The sequence below is a fragment of the Gymnoscopelus microlampas genome (assembly GCF_963454915.1).
Source record: "Gymnoscopelus microlampas genome assembly, chromosome: 9".
Classification (NCBI taxonomy): Eukaryota; Metazoa; Chordata; class Actinopteri; order Myctophiformes; family Myctophidae; genus Gymnoscopelus; species Gymnoscopelus microlampas.
In genome coordinates this window covers 24,848,593-24,867,362 of record NC_139946.1, presented here as the reverse complement: position 1 = coordinate 24,867,362, position 18,770 = coordinate 24,848,593, and the positions used below count along the sequence as shown (strand labels likewise).

At 44.6% G+C, this 18,770-nt stretch overlaps 1 protein-coding gene across 11 annotated transcripts in view; it reads left to right on the top strand.

Moving 5' to 3' along the window:
* fryl (furry homolog, like) overlaps window positions 1-18,770 on the top strand; it is a 109,976-nt gene that overhangs the window by 86,530 nt on the left and 4,676 nt on the right. For 9 of the 11 annotated variants that reach the window (XM_084066794.1, XM_084066785.1, XM_084066791.1 and 6 more), the window contains 8 exons: window positions 1,289-1,489; window positions 3,084-3,275; window positions 7,284-7,636; window positions 11,432-11,639; window positions 11,890-12,039; window positions 12,596-12,694; window positions 14,720-14,788; window positions 16,321-16,338. In XM_084066794.1, the coding sequence (XP_083922920.1) occupies window positions 1,289-1,489; window positions 3,084-3,275; window positions 7,284-7,636; window positions 11,432-11,639; window positions 11,890-12,039; window positions 12,596-12,694; window positions 14,720-14,788; window positions 16,321-16,338 (1,290 nt within the window). The remainder of the gene's footprint in view (window positions 1-1,288; window positions 1,490-3,083; window positions 3,276-7,283; window positions 7,637-11,431; window positions 11,640-11,889; window positions 12,040-12,595; window positions 12,695-14,719; window positions 14,789-16,320; window positions 16,339-18,770) is intronic. The other 2 variants (XM_084066788.1, XM_084066786.1) reach the window with 1 other exon arrangement.

Below are 18,770 nucleotides of genomic sequence, written 5' to 3'. Positions count from 1 at the left end.
GTGTGGGATGGGTGATGGCTGATTTATCCTGCGTGCATCGATTAACCACTTAAACCCCAGCATCCATATTGTGGAGAAAGCTTTCGCAGGAAAATAGCAGATTGACAAGCTCACAACGCGTTGCGAGCTTGTCAATCGGCTATTTTCTGCAAAAGCTTTCTCCACAATAACAGAAAACAGAAAAGACCCTAGTATAGAGCCCCTGAGGGACTCGGGCTCCAATCAGTTTGACTCAGGCCAGGTGTGACTGCTTAAATCAGCCATGTTTACACCACAATGGTTACATGGCGGAAGAATCGAGCTCCTCCCATTCAGGTCCATCTGTGTTTGTGATCATAAACTGTTTTCCATCCAAGTGAACTTTTCAAATGCCGCTGACGTAAATTAAGGATACTATCGTCATTTTGGGGCTGATGTGAATGAAAGGTTTTCCTGTGTGTACAGGAAGTGTCATCACACAAATAATTGCTTTTCGACAAAGAATGCTCCTGGCTATTAATGCCATTAATTGCTTAGTTGACAAACTTAAAGCAAGCTTAAAGAATTGCTTATTGAATAGCGATTGAGGTAAGGTTTATCAAAAAATAAACGTTTAAATGCAGCTCTTCCAATTCTTTACCATTTATATCATAATTGGCACAGCAAACTTGGATGGAAACATGGCTAGTGATATTTTCCAGTTTTTCAGTGGTCATGTGTATATGTGTGTGGCGTGCTGCCTTGAACCTTGATCATGTCCTGTTGAGAGTCCTGCACGGTTACTTTTTCCACAACGGTCACATCAATTCTGAAAGCAAATCAGTGCTCATCTTCAGGACAGAGTCTGTCCTGCAAGCTGTCCCGTCCTGAATAGATTGTTCCAACAACTGAGCAGATACGATAATTGTGTAGGCACCTGACATCTTTTCTGAAGGGAGAATATAGAATTCTGACAAGAAATTGAATTGACTCTAAAAGCCCAGTGGTGACCTATAATACCCAATTTATGCTCCGTCATATGACTGTGTCACATGGCGGATATAGCTGATCTACAAGCTCACAAGGCGTTGCATGTGCGATGCACATATTGAGCTTAATGTAGATTGTCTATTTTTGCTGTGTGCGACACGTCATAGGATGGAGTACTGTAAATATAAATCATTCTTAATCTGCCCATCAGGTGTTTTCATTTTATTGTTTTAGTTTTTTGTTCACGAGTGCTGACCCGACCCTGATGCAGGACTTCTCCAGAACCCTACTGTGCACTGTGTGTATCCGTATGTGTGAATCTGAACCTGTTTCCCCGCAGGGCGAGAGCATGGACAACTTCAACTGGGGCGTGCGGCGGCGCTCACTGGACAGCATGGACAAGGGGGACACGCCGTCCCTGCAGGAGTGCCAGTACACGGGCAGCACGCCCAGCCTCAACCTCACCAACCAGGAGGACACCGACGAGTCGTCTGAGGAGGAGGTACTGAGCGCTAGCCAGATTCTCACCCGCTCCGGACTCGTAAGTCTCACCCCACCAGTCAGGGTAGCCCCCCCGAACCCCACCCTGTTATCCCAACCCACCCACCACCACGCTCCCCACACAGCCCGCTGGCATGGTGTGCGTGTGTGTGTGTGCGCTGCGCTGAACCTGCTGCCAGTAATGGGCGAGGGAAGGCTAGACGCTTGCTTCTTCGCTGGTGATAGACCCACCCCCTCCCCTCTCTCTCTCTGTGTCTCTCTCTCTCTCTCTCTCTCTCTCTCTCTCTCTCTCTCTCTCTCTCTCTCTCTCTCCTCTCACCCTTAAATCTTAAAACACCTGCGGCCTCACTGCAAAATTAGTGCTGTTGTCCTGTTTCCTTCCTGTAGGTAAGTACAGCCCAGAAATGAAATTTCAAACAAGACACGTTTAAGACCCATCCATGTCTATTTACAGACGATAAACGAGAGTGCTTTTCTCTAAATTGGATAGAGACTACCGTAGATCTAATTGGCATTTTATATATTTGAGGACAAGTCTCAGAATAACAGCATGTTCCTGTGTGAGCACGAACTACTTGGCCTTTTTTTTCATAATTCCTGATTTTCTGGTTTCTCTTTTTTTCTCTTCTATGCTGTGTAGTTGTCCCAAGCTGTCAGTAAAGCTGTCCCTCATACACTTTTGCCTTTAAATCTTAATAATCCATCGTACAAGAGTGTCACTTGCTAAAAAAGAACAAATCTACAAACTAACGGTACTTCAGTTAGTTTGTTAATGTTTGGCAGGTGACACCATGGTACTACAGAGTATAAATAGGCTTAATTCATGCTTTTGCCACCTGACCTGTTCTCTTCCTTTTGCTGCAGTGCGCTGTGAGAATGAGCATCTCCTACTTGTGGCCTTTTGACCCCAAATCTGTTCCTTCCTTTCATTCAGTATTACAATTTACACAGTTTGACAATGAGCATGATGCAGCACCTTTTACACCTGATTCAGACACAGTGATGTTTGGAATGTATAATACTGTGACTTTAAAATGGCATGACTCATTCATTATACGTTTTGCCTGCTATGGTGGACTAAAACCACTAAAACATTATGCTGGACTTACAGTATTTCTCCAATTGTTTTTTTTTTTATATAGATATAGACGTATTGGAAAAGCAAATATTGTTTCAGCGTCTCACAGTTAACCAGCTAATGGACAGCATGTGCAAGTGTTCAAAGGGATTTTAATCCTCTCAAAAATTGTATTTCGATTCAATGAGAAAAGAAAAAGTAAAGTAAAAGAAATCGCATTTGAATAACTATTCCCCTTAAAGACAGACGTCAACCCATTCCTGCAGGGATTTTCACTATAATCACAAATAAGGTGGTCATAAAGTTTCTCAGCTTATATCCTCCACCGCTGTGACGAGTCATTAGACTCACAGCGCGTTGCAATGCAACACGTCAATTTGTGTAGAGTGATATAAGCCCATACCAAATGCGCTCTTTACAGGTCAGTTTTATCAAGTATAGAGGGTCCATTTTATGGAAGCAGAGGGTCTTATAATATCACCATCTGTTCCGTGTGTTGATCCAGTGTCTCCAACAGAGAATCTAACCAGCCCCATGCTTGTACCCTCTCTCCCAGATGAACAGTGACTCTGCCACGGACGACGCCACATCCAACCACGTGGAGTCGTTGCAGCAGTCCCAGGACTCGTCCAGCAGCGCTCTGACGGAGGAGGTCACCATCCTGCCCTCTCTGCCCTCGCTCCCTCGCCTGGACAGCCCCGGTCTGGAGCTGGCCCACTCAGACAGTGCCAGCAGTCAGCTGCCTGAGGTGCGATCAATCGGGAAATGCAATAAACTGTGGTGCTCGGGTGCTTTCTGACCGCCTCGCTTCCCCCCCCCACCTATGTCTCTCCATCATGGTCCACATTCTTCACTGTGCTTCTCTCGCTCCGCTGTCGTTTTAAGACGGAGGGTTCGGCTGTGTGGTCTCCCTGCCCCGTCTCCCTCCCAGGGACAGTGTTTTCAGGCACCATCCCGGTTCCCTCCTAACCCCCCCCCTTGTCTGCTCAGAGAGCATGTTGTGCTTCTTTTCTGCAGTTTTCTGCCTTAATTCCACCCCTCTCTGTCTCTATCTGGCTCTGCTTCGTAACTCTGGGTGCTGGGTGCTGGCTCTCAATTGTCTGGCTAGTTGTTTTGACGGGTGCTTGCTCATTTGATTTGGGGAGAGATCGTGGTGTTGGAAAAACTAAAACGAGAAGAAGAAAAAACAGGCTCACCTCAGGTCAGCTGTTACTGCTCCCTGCTCCATACTAACTTTACCACTAAAACACCTGAGCAAATGGACAGAAGCTCCTTTTATCCCCGGCACGCTCATGTGTGAGTATATGTTGGTTAAAAGTGGTGTTTTGTTTTAAATTGAAAATGCAATTAAGGTCGAGTTGGAATACGCAGAGAGAACACTGGTTGATTGAAAAGACTCGATCTTCAGCTGGTTTATTCTTGTATTAACAAGTACAATGATTTAATTTTTTTCATTAACTAACAGCTTTGCCATTGATTCTTACTAACATTTATCACTTGCACTATTGTATCTTCGCTGTTGGGCAGAAACCTTGTAAGTCCAAAACCTTTAATTTTCAGGAAATGGGAAAAAGAACCTGCGTTCCAATGGATCCATCAGATTTATTAATTAGTCACTTGTTAAGTGCTTGTTAATGCTTTTCTTTGGTTAAATATTTATAAAGCCCACAGACACACTTAACTGCTTTCAACCTAATGTCCCTATTTTTGGGCATGTCATTAAGGTAAATATATACAGGTATATTGTATTATACACACACACACACACACACACACACACATAGTATTATAGTTTTTTTATTGCTTCCCTGTAAAATTGTGGGGGACAACCCAGGAAGCAAAGTGTTCACCTGGCTTTGACGCCGTTGACAGCTCACACATACAAATGTGCACCGAGGAGGAACCCGTGGGAACCATATTTAGGCAGGGCGTCCATCTCCTCTTTCAACAGGGATCCCACTCAGTGGGTGGCAGTGACCCACACGGTCCGCGTGGCGTTAACTACACCAGGAGGTGAACAGAAGCTTCCCTGCCAGTTCACTCACTCTCAATATCAGCCCAAGGACATCTCCTCCATCCCAGCCCCCCCTCCCCCCACCGGGCTCTTAGCGTAATGAGCCTCCAGATAAAACCATCAATACTGTTACTCATCTGCTACCGGCATGGGCCACCGTCCTAACCTCCTAAAAGCTTTCTGCAATATCGCCAGGCTGCGTCAGTGACGCGCTTGGCCCCTTGCCACACTCTGCCTTCTCCTAATGCATTTCTCTTAAAATAAGAGAAAGCCATAGACCTGGGGGGGGGGGGGGGGGGTACCAAACGAGCGCTTTCAATTAGACCCTTTCACGGTGTCATCACTGAACATATACCCTCCCGCCCCGCTGCCACGGACGTGCTTTGCATGAGCGCGGTCACTTGACATCAAGTGGTTCACAAACTTTTTTAGCTCGACCTAAAAGGGAAATTTGAGGTCTCCCTGGGACCCAAAATGGTGAAAATAGCAGATCTACAAGTTCACAACGCGTTAACTTAGCGTGAGCTTGTAGATCTGCTATTTTCAGAACTTACATATATATATTTTGTAGAATTTTCATTTTTTCACATGATTTTTTTAATGATGCTTTTGAAATAATATATTTTTAAATGTAGAAGAAAAAAAATTCTATTATAAAAAATGGGATTACTCATTGAAATAGGTCTGCGCCCCACAAATGCGTCCCGAGTCGACCCAGTGTTTGGGAAACACTGCTTTACTTGGTGGAGATTTAAGCTTCCGTGTTTCCTGTGACTCAGTCACAGGTGACCCTCCCGCCCTGCTGCCATGGACGTGCTTTGCATGAACACGGTCACTTTACTTGTGTTTCCTGTGACTGAGTCATCCCCCGTAAGTTGTTTGTCACTGAGACGGAGTCATCCTCGTACCCCCTCTGTAACGACGGTGTTGGGCCGAAAATAGCCGATCTGCAAGCTCACAACGCGTTGCCGGTCACGCAGCGCGTTTGTGAGCTTGTCGCTCGCCTATTTGTTGATGCTGTGATTTAGGTTATTGTCGGTTATTCAGTTATATCAGTTATTGGCTGTATACCTCAGCCACGATTTAAATGTCAAGGTTTACAGGTGTAAAATGGTGGCTGAAACCATAAAATGGTGATAAGAGTTTTCTGGCCGACAGCGCTGATACTGTATATACTAGCTACTATATCAGTTTCACTTAGTGATTCACAATTACAGTATGAAGTTCCAAGCCATAAATGTGTGGTTTATGGTCCTAAACAGATTGGATGACGTCACATCAGTGCACGCACATCAATCAGGTGCTGTCGTCTCTCACTGTGACGCTCATGCTTTATCAGCCCCGCGGGTCACGCCCATAACGCCACCTCAGTGACGGATGGATATTAGCCTCTTTAATTTATTGACTCATCTGCTCTCGTGTGAGACGCCAATACGTGAAGTGATGTGAACCAATGGGGATCTTAAAAGGAAGCCAATATGTGGAATAATGCTGACAAGAATTCCCCGTAGTGTAATAAGCAGAGGCTATAGTAGCTGTTCTATTTGTGATGCAAGATAAAGCCTTTATGGAAAGGGTAAGTGGCGATATCCCCCGTGTCCTGGGTTGGAAAGAGTAACCGTTGTCATAGTAACCAAGCCGTCCCATCCTTCTAATTGTAGAGACATAGTCTAATAACGCGGTGGCCTCCCTGTCCGACCTTTAGCGATCAATAGTTACTATGTGAGCAGTTTGGGAACGAAGCCGCACAAATCACACACTGCAGTGTTCAGCCACAATGTGCAGCCTGGATGCTTGTGTTCATGTTCTAGTGTGGGGACAGTCCACGTGTCCTTTGGCCAAATGGAAATGGGGATTTTTATATGAATACTTAACCCATAAAGGGTGATTTATACTTGGTTGCACGCCAGTGTCGCACTGAAAATGGCAGACATGCTATTTTTGGTGTGCGACATGGCATGCAACCAATGTTATTTTTTTTCACATGCATAAAAAACTCCAATCCAACTTTCACATTGTTATTCACACTCTTATTTAGGCTGAACGAAAAAAAAAGAACAATATAAGAAAACAGATGTTGCATAATTTCACCAGACATGCAGATCTGCATATATTACTCTTCAATAGCTCCATTTGGAAAGAATGTATTACTCAGCTTTTGACTCGACTGTGTCAACTGCGTGCAAGACCAATTACCAAGAAGTCATTAAATCATTGTTTCAGATAGACTGCACTCTTTCTTCCAGATCAGTCATGAAAAATGTGAACCTTGCTAGTTTTGATTTTCTATCAAGAAGTAAAAGTGCTTTAATACAATGTGATTGTCTGGCCCAATTTGCCTCGGCTAGCCTTTGCAATGACACTATTGCACATCTTCTGTTTTGTGATATCCGTGACTTAACTATACATATTATGGGCATATCATTCTAGATGAAAAATATTCAAACATTTTATGAATTAAAATAAAATAATTTGCCGATCTACATGCTCACAATGCATCGCAATGCGGGGCGTTGTGTCAGTTGGCTATTTTTGAAGATTTGAATAGTGGCTAACATTAGCTGCGGTTGGCCTACTCTCAAGGAGGCCAATAGATTATCGTACAGGCGTATAGTCAGTAACAATGTTCCGCAAGACGTGGCTGCTGACCTTCAGCAGCCACACCGTAAAAACCTATCGCTTGCCGATCGGCGCGGTCGCTCCAGTTAAATAAACCCGCTCCCCCCATGACTCTGTCAACAGGACGGTGCGAGCACGTGTGAGCTGAGCAGCAGCGTGAGCGAAGACACGGGATTCTGCAGCGCCCCGCCCCTGCCCTCCGACCCTTCGGAGCTGCTGTGCGACCTCCCGGACTCCTCCCAGAGCTCCCAGGAACCCCAGGACGAGCTGGACCCGGCCCCCCCTCCCCCGCCGGCCATAGACACCCCGCCGGGGTCCCTCTGTGAGGAGGAGGACGTCCTGACGGCCCTGCCCCTGCCGCAGGAGGCGCCCGACAGCCCCTGCGGCTCGGTGTGCGAGGAGGACGTGACGCTGGCGCTGAAGGAGCTGGACGAGCGCTGCGAGGAGGAGGAGGCCGACTTCTCTGGCATGTCCAGGTAGGAGGACCCGTTCAGTGTCACACAAAAGCATCAGAAGTAGCAGACCTACAAGCTCGAAACGTGGCGCGTAGATCTGCTACTTTTGCTATTTTTGAATTTGAATCCTGAAAAGTCATATATATATTCACATGTACTGTAATTATGAAACAGTGGTTCTCAAAGTGGGGTCCGGGGACCCCCAGGTGTCCTTCAGGGGGTTCCAGGGGTCCCTGCCCCAACGGAAGGAGTTCATACTGTAGCATTAAAATTGGTTTAACCACTTTAACCCTATTTTACACTTGGGCTATTTGAAAATAGCTGTTGTAAAAGCTCAGCTGAAGCTGAAGATTAGGAGTAATTGTGAAACACAAATCTTTTGTTATGGGAGTCCCTGGCACAAAACCTTGCAACATGGGGTCCCCGCCACGTCCCCTTCCCCCCCCGGGAGTTCAGAGAGGTAGCCTGGTTGTCGAGGACCTTGTAGGTGGTGATTAGAACAACAAAGTGCTCCGTCCAACAAAATGTTTTCTGTGGACATGGCCCATTATGGTGCATGTCAGTGACTCAGTGTGGTTCCTGTCACTACTGACCTTAACCACTTAACCCATTGATACCTGGAACGCATCTATGTCACTTTAGATGTCTTTGGCTATTCAAAAATAGCAGATCTACAAGTTCATAGCGCGGCACCGAGTGCCACGCTATGAACTTGTAGATCTGCTATTTTTGAAAAATCTTGAAACAGATTTTTGGGGATTTTTTTCAAAAAACTGTTAGGATTTAGAAAACATTTTTAAGAATCGCCTCAGGTCTTAAAGGGTTAAACCCCATATGGTTGAGCGAGTCCCTCAGGGCTCTATGCTAGTGTATTTTCTGTTATTGTGGGGAAGGCTTTCGCTGAAAATAGCCGATCGCATTTGTCTATTGGCTATTTTCATTCCCCACTATACCTATGGTGGGGTTTAAGTGGTTAAAGGTTTTCTTGGACAGCCCAGTGCTTAGCTACTTGAACCCTAGCGTCCCTATTCGGGGGGGGGGGGGGGGGTGAACATTTGGCGAAAATGGTTGATCTACAAGCTCACATGTCACAGATAACGCACCACAGATAAATATTGTGAAAATACACAATGTTTGACTCTTTCTTAGGTAATATTTGACAATTTGGTATTAAAAAGGTTTAAAGTCATTACATTCTAACATTATAAATATGCAGATACCCTGTAGTATAGTATAGGTTGGTTTGTTTACTGTTGAGTGAGAAAACACTGTTGCACATTAAGCTAATCATCTGGAGCCCCCCCCCCCCCAAAAAAAATAATAATTTGGGGACCCACTGGGGGTTCCGACCCCCAGTTTTGGAACCAGTTTTGTCTTAAGGACCATATCAGAGGACCACTGTCTTCCCAAGGACTATATCAGAGGTCTGGCACGTTTAACTCATTGAGTGTGTCTCATGGTACATTTTAAATACATTTTAAAAAGCACACTTGTTACATTTGGACTGGTTGGGCTTGCTTGTGTAATGCTAGCCATATTTCTTTGATAACATTTTAATCTTCGGTGAAGGTTAACCTGGCTGGATGGTGGCTCCTATCGCCAAAAACATAAAATAAACTTCTACATGAGAGAGTTAACTTTTGCTACTGGCCTGTGGTTTTGTTTCTCTCATGTGGAGAAACCAGAAACCATTGGAGGTCCCTTTTCGTTGTGTATGGTATCACTGCAGTGCTCCTCCTTATATCTAATTTCTGCTTTGTCGCACGACAGTTTTGCATGGTGAAATTAGCCAATCTGCAAGCTCACAACGCCTCGCAGATGCAGCGCCTTGTGAATTTGCAGATCGGCTATTTTCGGGCAAGTTACAGCACTGTAAATTGGGCTTTAGATTTGCCAATTTCACTTCAAATATTCATCAGTTCCCTTATATTGCGTATATATATATATCTTCGCTGTTGGGCAGAAACCAGCTAACTAAAAAATTCAACTCAATTTTCAACACCCTTAACGTCTGTGTGTGAGTTAAACACATTTTGAACCAATGAATAGTATTAAAAAGCGCTTCTGACAAAACCAGCTAACTCCATTGGTTCGTCAAACTGTCGGCTAAACTAGCTAACTCCACCCCCTCTCCACTGTGTGGCACACAGAGGACAGAGCTGCTGCTGAGCGGAAGATAAACACACTTTAACGAGGGAGTTTAGTCTGTTAAAAGTAACTATGCAGTGCACCTGTTAATCAAACTTGATGCACTGATGCTAATGTTATGAAAAAGAAAATATATGTAGTGTTTTCTGAGGAGAGCGATATAATGACACATGCAAGTATCTATTATATTATATGATAATATAATGACACATGCAAGTATCTGAAAATATATAAAATCACAACACCAACTTTGATTAGGCAGTATTGCTTTGTTTTAAAAATAGGTTTTCTTCATTTCCTGAAAAAACATTATTTCGTTTTTCCATTTCCTGGAAAATGAACATTTTGTAGTTAGCTGGTTTCTGCCCGACAGCAGAGATATATTGTTGTCCTTTGTTACGAAGCTAGTGGTAATATCTGCAGTGTACAGGTGGCAGGGTTGTTCCGGTGTTTTTATTAGGCATTGTGTGGCCTCTGTGAGATGAAGTAGATGTTGTGATTGCTGGGTGGGTCCATGCCTGGCACAGGTCCCACACAGCAAGACCGCACGCTCCTCTGTTGAAGGTGGGCCAGCTTTTAGACACACCCTCCTCAAGGTGGTCCAGGCCTGGCTAGAGGACACTAGTCACAACACCAGTCAGGATTTAAGCTATTCCTGCATAAAGAAGCACCCCCCCCCCCCCCCCCCACACACACAACTGTATGCTCTCGCTGGCAAACAGCCATACCATGCACTTGGAGCTCTTACACAGAACTGTTGCACAGCATGATTGATGGAAAGTGTAAGAAACCCTCCCAAGAGATTAACTCAAAACAGTGGGGCTCTACTAAATGTTCTGCCTGCGTGCACGTGCATGCGTGTGTTGAGCCATGCGAGCGAGTGCCTGAAAAGAGCAACTCAGCAGCCGTGCGCTGCCTTGAGGATGGGCCTTGCTCAGTTTTTTATGGCTGTGTGTGTGTGTGTGAGTGTGTGTATGTGCGAGTGTCGATGCTGGGCTCAGATAGAGCTTCCCGCAGTCCTGTGTGGGACAGCTGAGCAGTGCACTAGCAGAGTTAGCAGTCGCATGCAACACTGCCGTGTGCTGCAGACTGTTAGGGGGAAGAGGGGAGGCAAATAACGTGAGATAGAGGCGCGCTAATTAAGGTAAGGATGAGGACAGAGGCTGTGTCCGCCCCAGCGCTCGGCAGCGCAAGCTTCAAATACTTCTATTCTGTCTGCTTCTTCAGGCTCTTTCGTCCCACAGGCCTGTAAGTATATGTGTGTGTGTGTGTGTGTGTGTGTGTGTGTGTGTGTGTGTGTTTGTGTATGTTGCGAGAGAGCGAGAGAAGATGTTTCGCAGGATGCTAAAACGCTAACAGTTTCCCCTTTGTTGTTTTTGTGCTAGGGCACTGCAGTAGGTTAGAGCTGAAAATAGACTGCAGCAAAAAAAGGAAAAAAAAGAAAGAAAGCTCCGCAGTGAACGAGAGAGAGAGAGCAGGAACGACGGTTTAGAACAGGTCCACTTGTTTCCTCGCAGTCAAGGGGAAGAGAGCGCTTGAGAGCATGTGCGTGTGTTTACATTCGACCGCTCGCTGGAAGAACGAGGCGACTGCAGTGTGTTGTAGCTAACCGGCTGTGTGTGTGTGTGTGTGTGTGTGTGTGTGTGTGTGTGTGTGTGTGTGTTCCAGTCAAGATGAGGGCGACGCAGACTGTTTCCCTGAGATCCAGGCCTCTCCGCCCCCTTCGCCCTTCCTCTCCGCCATCCTGGCAGCGTTCCAGCCTGTCGCCTACGACAACGAGGAGGACGCCTGGCGTTGCCATGTCAACCAGATGCTGTCGGACACGGACGGCTCCTCTGCTGTTTACACCTTCCACGTGTTCTCCAGGCTCTTCCAGGTCAGTGTGCCTGCGCCAACACAACAGCTTCGTGCCTGGTTTGTACTCGGTTGTGCGTTGCGTCGTGTCGCACGCCGAAAATAGCGACAAACTCGGAACGCGTCAGAGCGCAATGCGACGTGAGATTGTACTATTTTCGGTGCACAACACCCACGCGCAACTAATTATAACTCAGGCTTCTGTCTCCTGTTTGTTGTTGCTACAACATTGTTTACTACAACCTTCTCTTATTTAATTTTTGTTTGCACAGAGCATGCAGAGGAAGTTTGGTTCCATCACGCATTCCTCTGTACGCTTCCTCGGCGAACGGCTACAGCGAATGGGCAACCAGTTCCTCAGCTCCCTAGAGGTCATGACCTCACACTCCCAGTGTCCCACGGTGTTGCTGGACGCAGAGACGGTAAGACGGCCTGTGACCGCCCCTCATGACAACCGTTTTTTTTAAACAGGAATTCGATCCACTCTACACCACACATATTCACATTTAAGCCTAATTGATACTTTGTTAACCCATTGAAACCGGTAAAGCATCAGTGTCATTTTAGTTTTTAAACACTTTAACCATTATTTTATACTTTGGCTATTACAAAAATATTTTGAGATGGGGGTCCGCGGCCAAATACATATCATTTTGGCATGCAAAAGTTTGAGCACCACTGATATAGCAACATACAGTTTTTCAGAAAACTGTTAGGATTTAGAAGACATTTGTAGAATGTAGGCCTTAGGTCTTAATGGGTTAATAAACATGAATGTAGACCTGCTGTTTTTGTTGCGCCACACGATATAAATCAAGTGTTAGCCCACCTGTAAACGGGAAGGGCATGTAGCGTTTGTTGCATGCGGTTGTGTGTTTCGTCCTATACCTTTGACTCGTTTTGGTGTTGTGTGTATGTGTGTAGCTAGTAGCTACAGCGTGGGTTTAATGTGTGTGTTGCTGTGTGTCGCTGTCGTAGTTGGTGTCGTGTGGACTGCTGGAGACCCTGAAGTTCAGTGTGCTGGAGTTGCAGGAACACCTGGACACCTACAATGGCAAGAGGGAGGCAGCCGAGCAGGTGAGCATCCTCCAAACCCCTGTTCCTCCTCGTCGGTCGGGAACCATGTTTGGGTCTCGGACCAATTTTTATGGGTAATGAGTAAATATCCCCCCCTTTTTTGTTTCCTACATTTAAAAAGATTGATATATTATTTCAAGGGATTTTCATCAATTATCTAATAATCTAAAGTAGTAAAATAGATAATTTCCAGAAGTGAAAGAAGTAGTGAAAATAGCAGATCTACAAGCTTGTAACGTGGCGCGAAGTGACGCGTTGTGAGCTTGAAGATCTGCTCACTAGTTTGGGTCCCGGGCAAAAATCTAATTTTCTCTTTTTGGGAACCACTGTTCTACACCACTGTTTTTTCAAACTTTTTCAAGTCAAGGACCCCCAAATTGATATGTATTTGGCCTCAGACCCCCATCTGAAAAGGTTTTGTGCCAGGGGCCACCCCAGAAGGGAAGATTTATGTAAAGAATCCAAACATTTCAGCTTGTACATCTGCTATTTATGAATAGCCAACATAAATAGATAGTGGTTAAAATGACTGTGATGCTCTGTTAACTACTTTAGCTGGGGACCCCCTAGAACCCCCCCAATGTCCCCTTGGGGGTCCCCCCCACTTTGAGAACCACTGTTCTACACCACTGGTTCTCAATGTGGGGCTCCCATGAAGGGAGTTCCAGGGGGTCCCCCCCAGCTAAATGATTCATAGCTAAGAATCAAATGGACTCGTACAGGTCTGTAACTAACCCCCAAGAGTATACAAATGGAACTAAATGGAATCTTGTCTAGTCCACTTGGTTCCATTTGTTCACTCTCAGAGTTAAATGAAAACACAGAAAATGTTGCACTGGTGTCCCATAATATCACATGGGGGGGTCCGTGGCCTAATGCATGATCAAACTTGGGGTCCTTGAAATTAAAAAGGGTTGAGAACCACTGTTCTACTCGTATCCACGCCCTGACACTTCACCCCACATCCTTGAATACTTTGTTAGTCAGAAATGTAAACGGCACGTGGTACAGTAAGACATTAAAGCTAAAAAGATAACACAACAAAGTCCATTGTACCTTTATCCGGTTCTAGGGCGGGGATAAGAGGACAAAGAGCTGATGCCTCTGTACACGATAAACGACCATTGTCACCATTGGCATCTAGCGGGAGGGTTTTAGCTGCCATCGTTGTGCCTCCCCCCCCCCCCCCCCCCTGGCTAAAAATAGCTCTCAGCGGCGGTCCTTAAATCAGTTACAGAGGCCCAGGCAGCAGCAGGAGGAGGAGGAGGGATGCACGGAGAACAGAGGAACAGATGAGATTGTGGAAAGAGGGTGGAGGAGGGGGGGGGGGGGGGGGGGGGGGTTCTGGCATGCAGGGGCGCTAATTGAATGAGACAGTTCCACCACCGCTCTCCTGAGAGAGAGCTGGATGCCAACCCAACCCCCTCCCCTCCACCCCACCCCAGATTTGAAAACAGGCCTTCTTTAATTCGCTAAGTACAACAGTACTGTTATTAAATCTAAACTCCGCCCCCACAAAGTCTGTCTCCATCTGTCTCCATCCCGCAACACCCACACCCACAAGTCCTGTGAGCTTGTAGATCTGCTCTTTTGGAAAATGTCGCCTTTAATGGCATGCCCAATGATGCCAGGGAGAAAGTGGTTCACAGTGACTTGTCTTCTGTTTCGTTTCGTTTGGCCGTCTCTCCTCCTCGAGGGATGCAGCTATCAATTGTTTTCTTTGTGATTACTCAACTTCACAGTCTACTTTTTCAAGCGTTGTTTTATACTTAATTGCACAACAGTGTTGTGTAATAAAACTGAAAATAGAAAATAGACGATCTACACATTAACGTGTCGTATTGTAAAACGTTGTGAACTTTTTCATTGGCTATTTTTATGACATGCCCAAAATAGGGAATGATGTGAATGAATGTTTTTGATTATTTCATTAAATTGTCAATTATCGATTTTCTTTTTTAAATAATTGATTAAATGGATTTGATTGATGAACTGTTGTACCCCTACTCTCCTCTGGCTCTGCAGTGGCTGGAGAACTGCAGGAAGACGTTTGGTGACAAAGACAGCAACCAGAGGCCCAACACTCAAGCCCAGGTAGGACCCTCAGCGCTGCCTGCCCCCACACGGCCCCCCAGCATGTGGCTTCATTGTGCACGACAGTCAAAAAGTCCTTTAGGAATTTAAATGGAAGGGAAAAATCCTCCTCTTGGATCTCAAAGGACCAAACCGGGATTGTTTTGAAGCTATAAATTATGCGTAATAATATATATATTCATGCGTAATTATAAAACAGTGGGGTCTGGGGACCCCCAAGGGTCCTTGAAGGAGGTTCCAGGGGGTCCCCAGCTAAATGATTGATAGTTGGGAACCAAATGGAACCTTACAGGACTGTAACTCAAATGGAAGAAAAATGGGCTCTTACGTGTCCATTTTGTTCCAATTGTACACTCAGAGTTATGGGGTCTGTGGCCTGATGGATACCAAACTGGGGGTCCTTTGGGAAGGTTTGAGAACCACTGTTCTAAAAGATAGTTGATCATACCACCTTGTCATAAATCCAATGTTTACAAACATGGCAAACCTTTTATGTCAAAATACAGCAAATACAGTTCATATAAAATAATTTCTGCTGAGTGAATGACCTAGAGAATAAGAACATATCTCCACTGCACTTTTACGTTTTTGGTGCTTGGGCACTAATGTTTGTATCACTGACTGGTCTTTTAATTAAATTGAGGACCAAGTGTTTTGGACACTGGTCTTATCGTGGATTTGAAATTATCCAGGAGGATTTTTTTTAAACTCCAGTTGTTTATCCTTTTTGTTTTGTGCTGTGTGTATATCTTAAAAGGCTTTTTGACTGGAACCAAAGTCTGTCACCTTAACACAGTCCTCTCAATAATAAGCACCATGATCAGCTGGTCGTTTCCAGGAAACCACTGGACTGAATGATAGACATAATCGAATCCAAATGGCTGGAAGAAACATGACCCATACAAGCCAGAGACTAATGGCCCTTTTGTAGACGAGAGCTCGTCTCACATTCGCTCAGCTGCTCTGCAAGCATGGCCACTACACACTCAAATCCGGAGTGTTAATTTAACTCTGAAAGTGAGTGTGAGAGTCAAATTAATAGTCCAGATTTTGATGTGTATCTTTTCTCTTTGTCTCTCTCTGGCTTTCTTTCTTTCTTTCACTCGCTCTGTCTCTCTCTACATGCTGTTCTCTAGCATGTCTCTTAGTGCTGAGCTTGTCATGTGTTAAGCCGTATTCCTAATTCGTCGCACGACTGCGTCGCACACAGAAAATAGCCGATCTACAAGCTCACAGCGCGCGTGACATGTTGTGAGCTTGTAGATCGGCTATTTTCTGTGCATGACACCGACGTACGACGGAGTTACTGTATATTCAGCATTATTATTGGCACTGAGTGAGTGTCCACCCCCACTCGGCCTGTGTGAAGGACAGATTGCTCGTGCGTGACTCTCCTGCCATGTTGAAGCACACTAATTCTTGGTCTTTCTCTCTTCCTGTTTTTTTGTTTTTATTTTTTATTTCTTCTTGTTTGTTTGTTGTTGTTGTTCTGTTTATTTGTTATTTTGTGACCTGCTCACCTTCTTGCTTAGCAAATGGAGAATCTAGCAGTAAGTGGTTCTCGTATTCTTAGCCGTAATAATAATAATAATAAACATAACATCCAAAAACAACTCACTGACCCCATTTCATTTCTCTTCTGTAACGTGACCCCCGCGCCGTTGTTTCACCTGAGGGCTGAGCTATCTCTCCCCCCCCCCCACCCCCCACTCTCTCTCTTTCTCTCTCCTTCTCTTGAGTAACCCAGCTCGGCCAACCTGTAATGAATCATAATACACTCCAATACCTACCATGTATGTAAATACTGTAGCTGCTTTTACTGTTGGTTGGCTAGTCGACCTATTAACAGCATTGTACTCCATACTTACTGTGACTGCAGGCTGACTTCTTGACTCCTGCTAATAACAACAGTGGTACCTGCTGATTTTAAAGGGGTATGAAACCTAGGCCGATTTTTTTCGTTTGTCTTCTTGTACAGGTTAAAAACGGCAGAAGGGTTAAAAGATGGCAGGCTGACCTTTCATTGTACACGTGATGTAAGCAGCTCAGATGCAGCTAACAAAATTAGTAATAGGTGTATTAGATTTAGGTGTGTCAGTGTGCAAGCAATCACTCAACAGTATTTTCAATGCTTGCACATTGGCATGTATAAAGCGAACACGGCCATTTATAAATGTTTGCTTGCATCATGGTGTACTACTAACGTCAGCCTTCCATGTTTTTAGCCATTATGTAGTTATTAACCTGCACAGGAAAACAGACGACAGATCGTCCAAGGTTTTTTTTGCCCCCTGTAAGAGGTTGTCCTGGGTTATCAAATCAATAGGAGAGAATGGATGGAGAGAACCATATTGTCACCATGTTCAAACCACTATTCATTTTTGCATGTGTAGGGCTCCATTCCCATACTTCAATACATTCATATTGCTTTTGTTTTTTATTTCTCCCCTTTTTTGGGGAATAGGTTGAATTGAGCAATTATTCCTACTTAGTCGGACAATCTTGTGGATTTTCATGTCTCTGCTTGCAGTTTGAAGGTTTATTGAATGGTGATTTTAGCTTTGCCTAGCTCAATTCTGGAATGTCTATGGGATCATTTAGCAGCTCCTCTCAATAATAAAGTAATGCACCTTTAAACTTATTCAAAGATTAATGGCTGCTCTAACAAAACACATTATAATTTATGCATTTATTAAGTCCCTTAATTCCCTATTTGCAAAGAAATTAGATTATATCAAACAGCCAAAGCAGATGAATACAAATATCCATATTTCAGAAAATGTTGTATACTATTGAAGCTGTAATTACAATGTCATTGTTAGGATTTTAGATGCACTTATGAAAGAGTTTGTTAAAGAAATGTTGACAGCACAGTACAGTTGAAACCCTTTTGTTTGGTGTAGGTCTGTTTCTCTGCCTGTGAAAGAAGCTGTCATTTGATCTCATAGACATGGGCAGTTGAGCTAAACTACTGTAGGTTAAACTCACTGTTCAACAAACTGCACACCGACATGAAACATTAATCCATGAGTTTGTCTCACTCTGGGTAAGTCAAACCCCCCCCCATTTTGCCCATTTTTTTTTAAGGTGAATCCTATTCTATTCTATAGCGTTCTAAGATGTGAAAACTTGTCGCAGCACTTCCTAAATGCTGTCTACGTTTAGAGAGCTCGATCTGTAGGCACTGGCAAAACTACACATTTAACGTTGGCCAACTGGCGTTTCACCAGCGCCTGCAGACTAGTGATCATCTGGACACACAGAAAGCATTGGAGAGTGTTACCATCATGAGATATTAATGTCCTGCTCACAACACAACAATATGATTCAGCTTTTTAAAATATCCTCAGAGGTGCCCTTTAACTCCCATCCATGACCCAATCATTCAACCATCTATTTGATTGCTTTATTTATCCAGTTATTGGGGGCCCAGCGGGAGCGTGACAGCGAGGTGCTGAAGGATGGTCTATGATGATTTAGAGACAGACCCTCACCTCTCTCCATTGAATCCTTGAGTTGGTGCCTGGGTTCACATTAACCACTTAACCACTTAAACCCCACACATGGTTGACCGGAGTCCCTCAGGGCTCTATACTAGTGTCCTTTCTGTTTTCTTTTATTTGTGGAGAAAGCTTTCGCTGAAAATAGCCAATTTGACAAGCTTACAACGCGTCGCAGATTTGCTATTTTCTGTGAAAGATTTCACCACAATACGGATGCAGGGGTTTAAGTGGTTAAACCCTGTATATGATTAATTGACCGGTGTAATCCCAGGGCTCTATACTTATTCTCATCCTTTTTTCCCTCTACACCAAATCTCCTCTCCGAAAATAGCCGATCTATAAGCGTCTCGTTGCAACTTACTGTGAGATTGTAGATCTGCTCTTTTCTTTTTTGCAAAATGTTCGCCTATTTATGACATGCCCAGAATAGGGATGCGAGGGTTCATGTGGTTAACCCTTTCATCTCCACTCTCATCTCT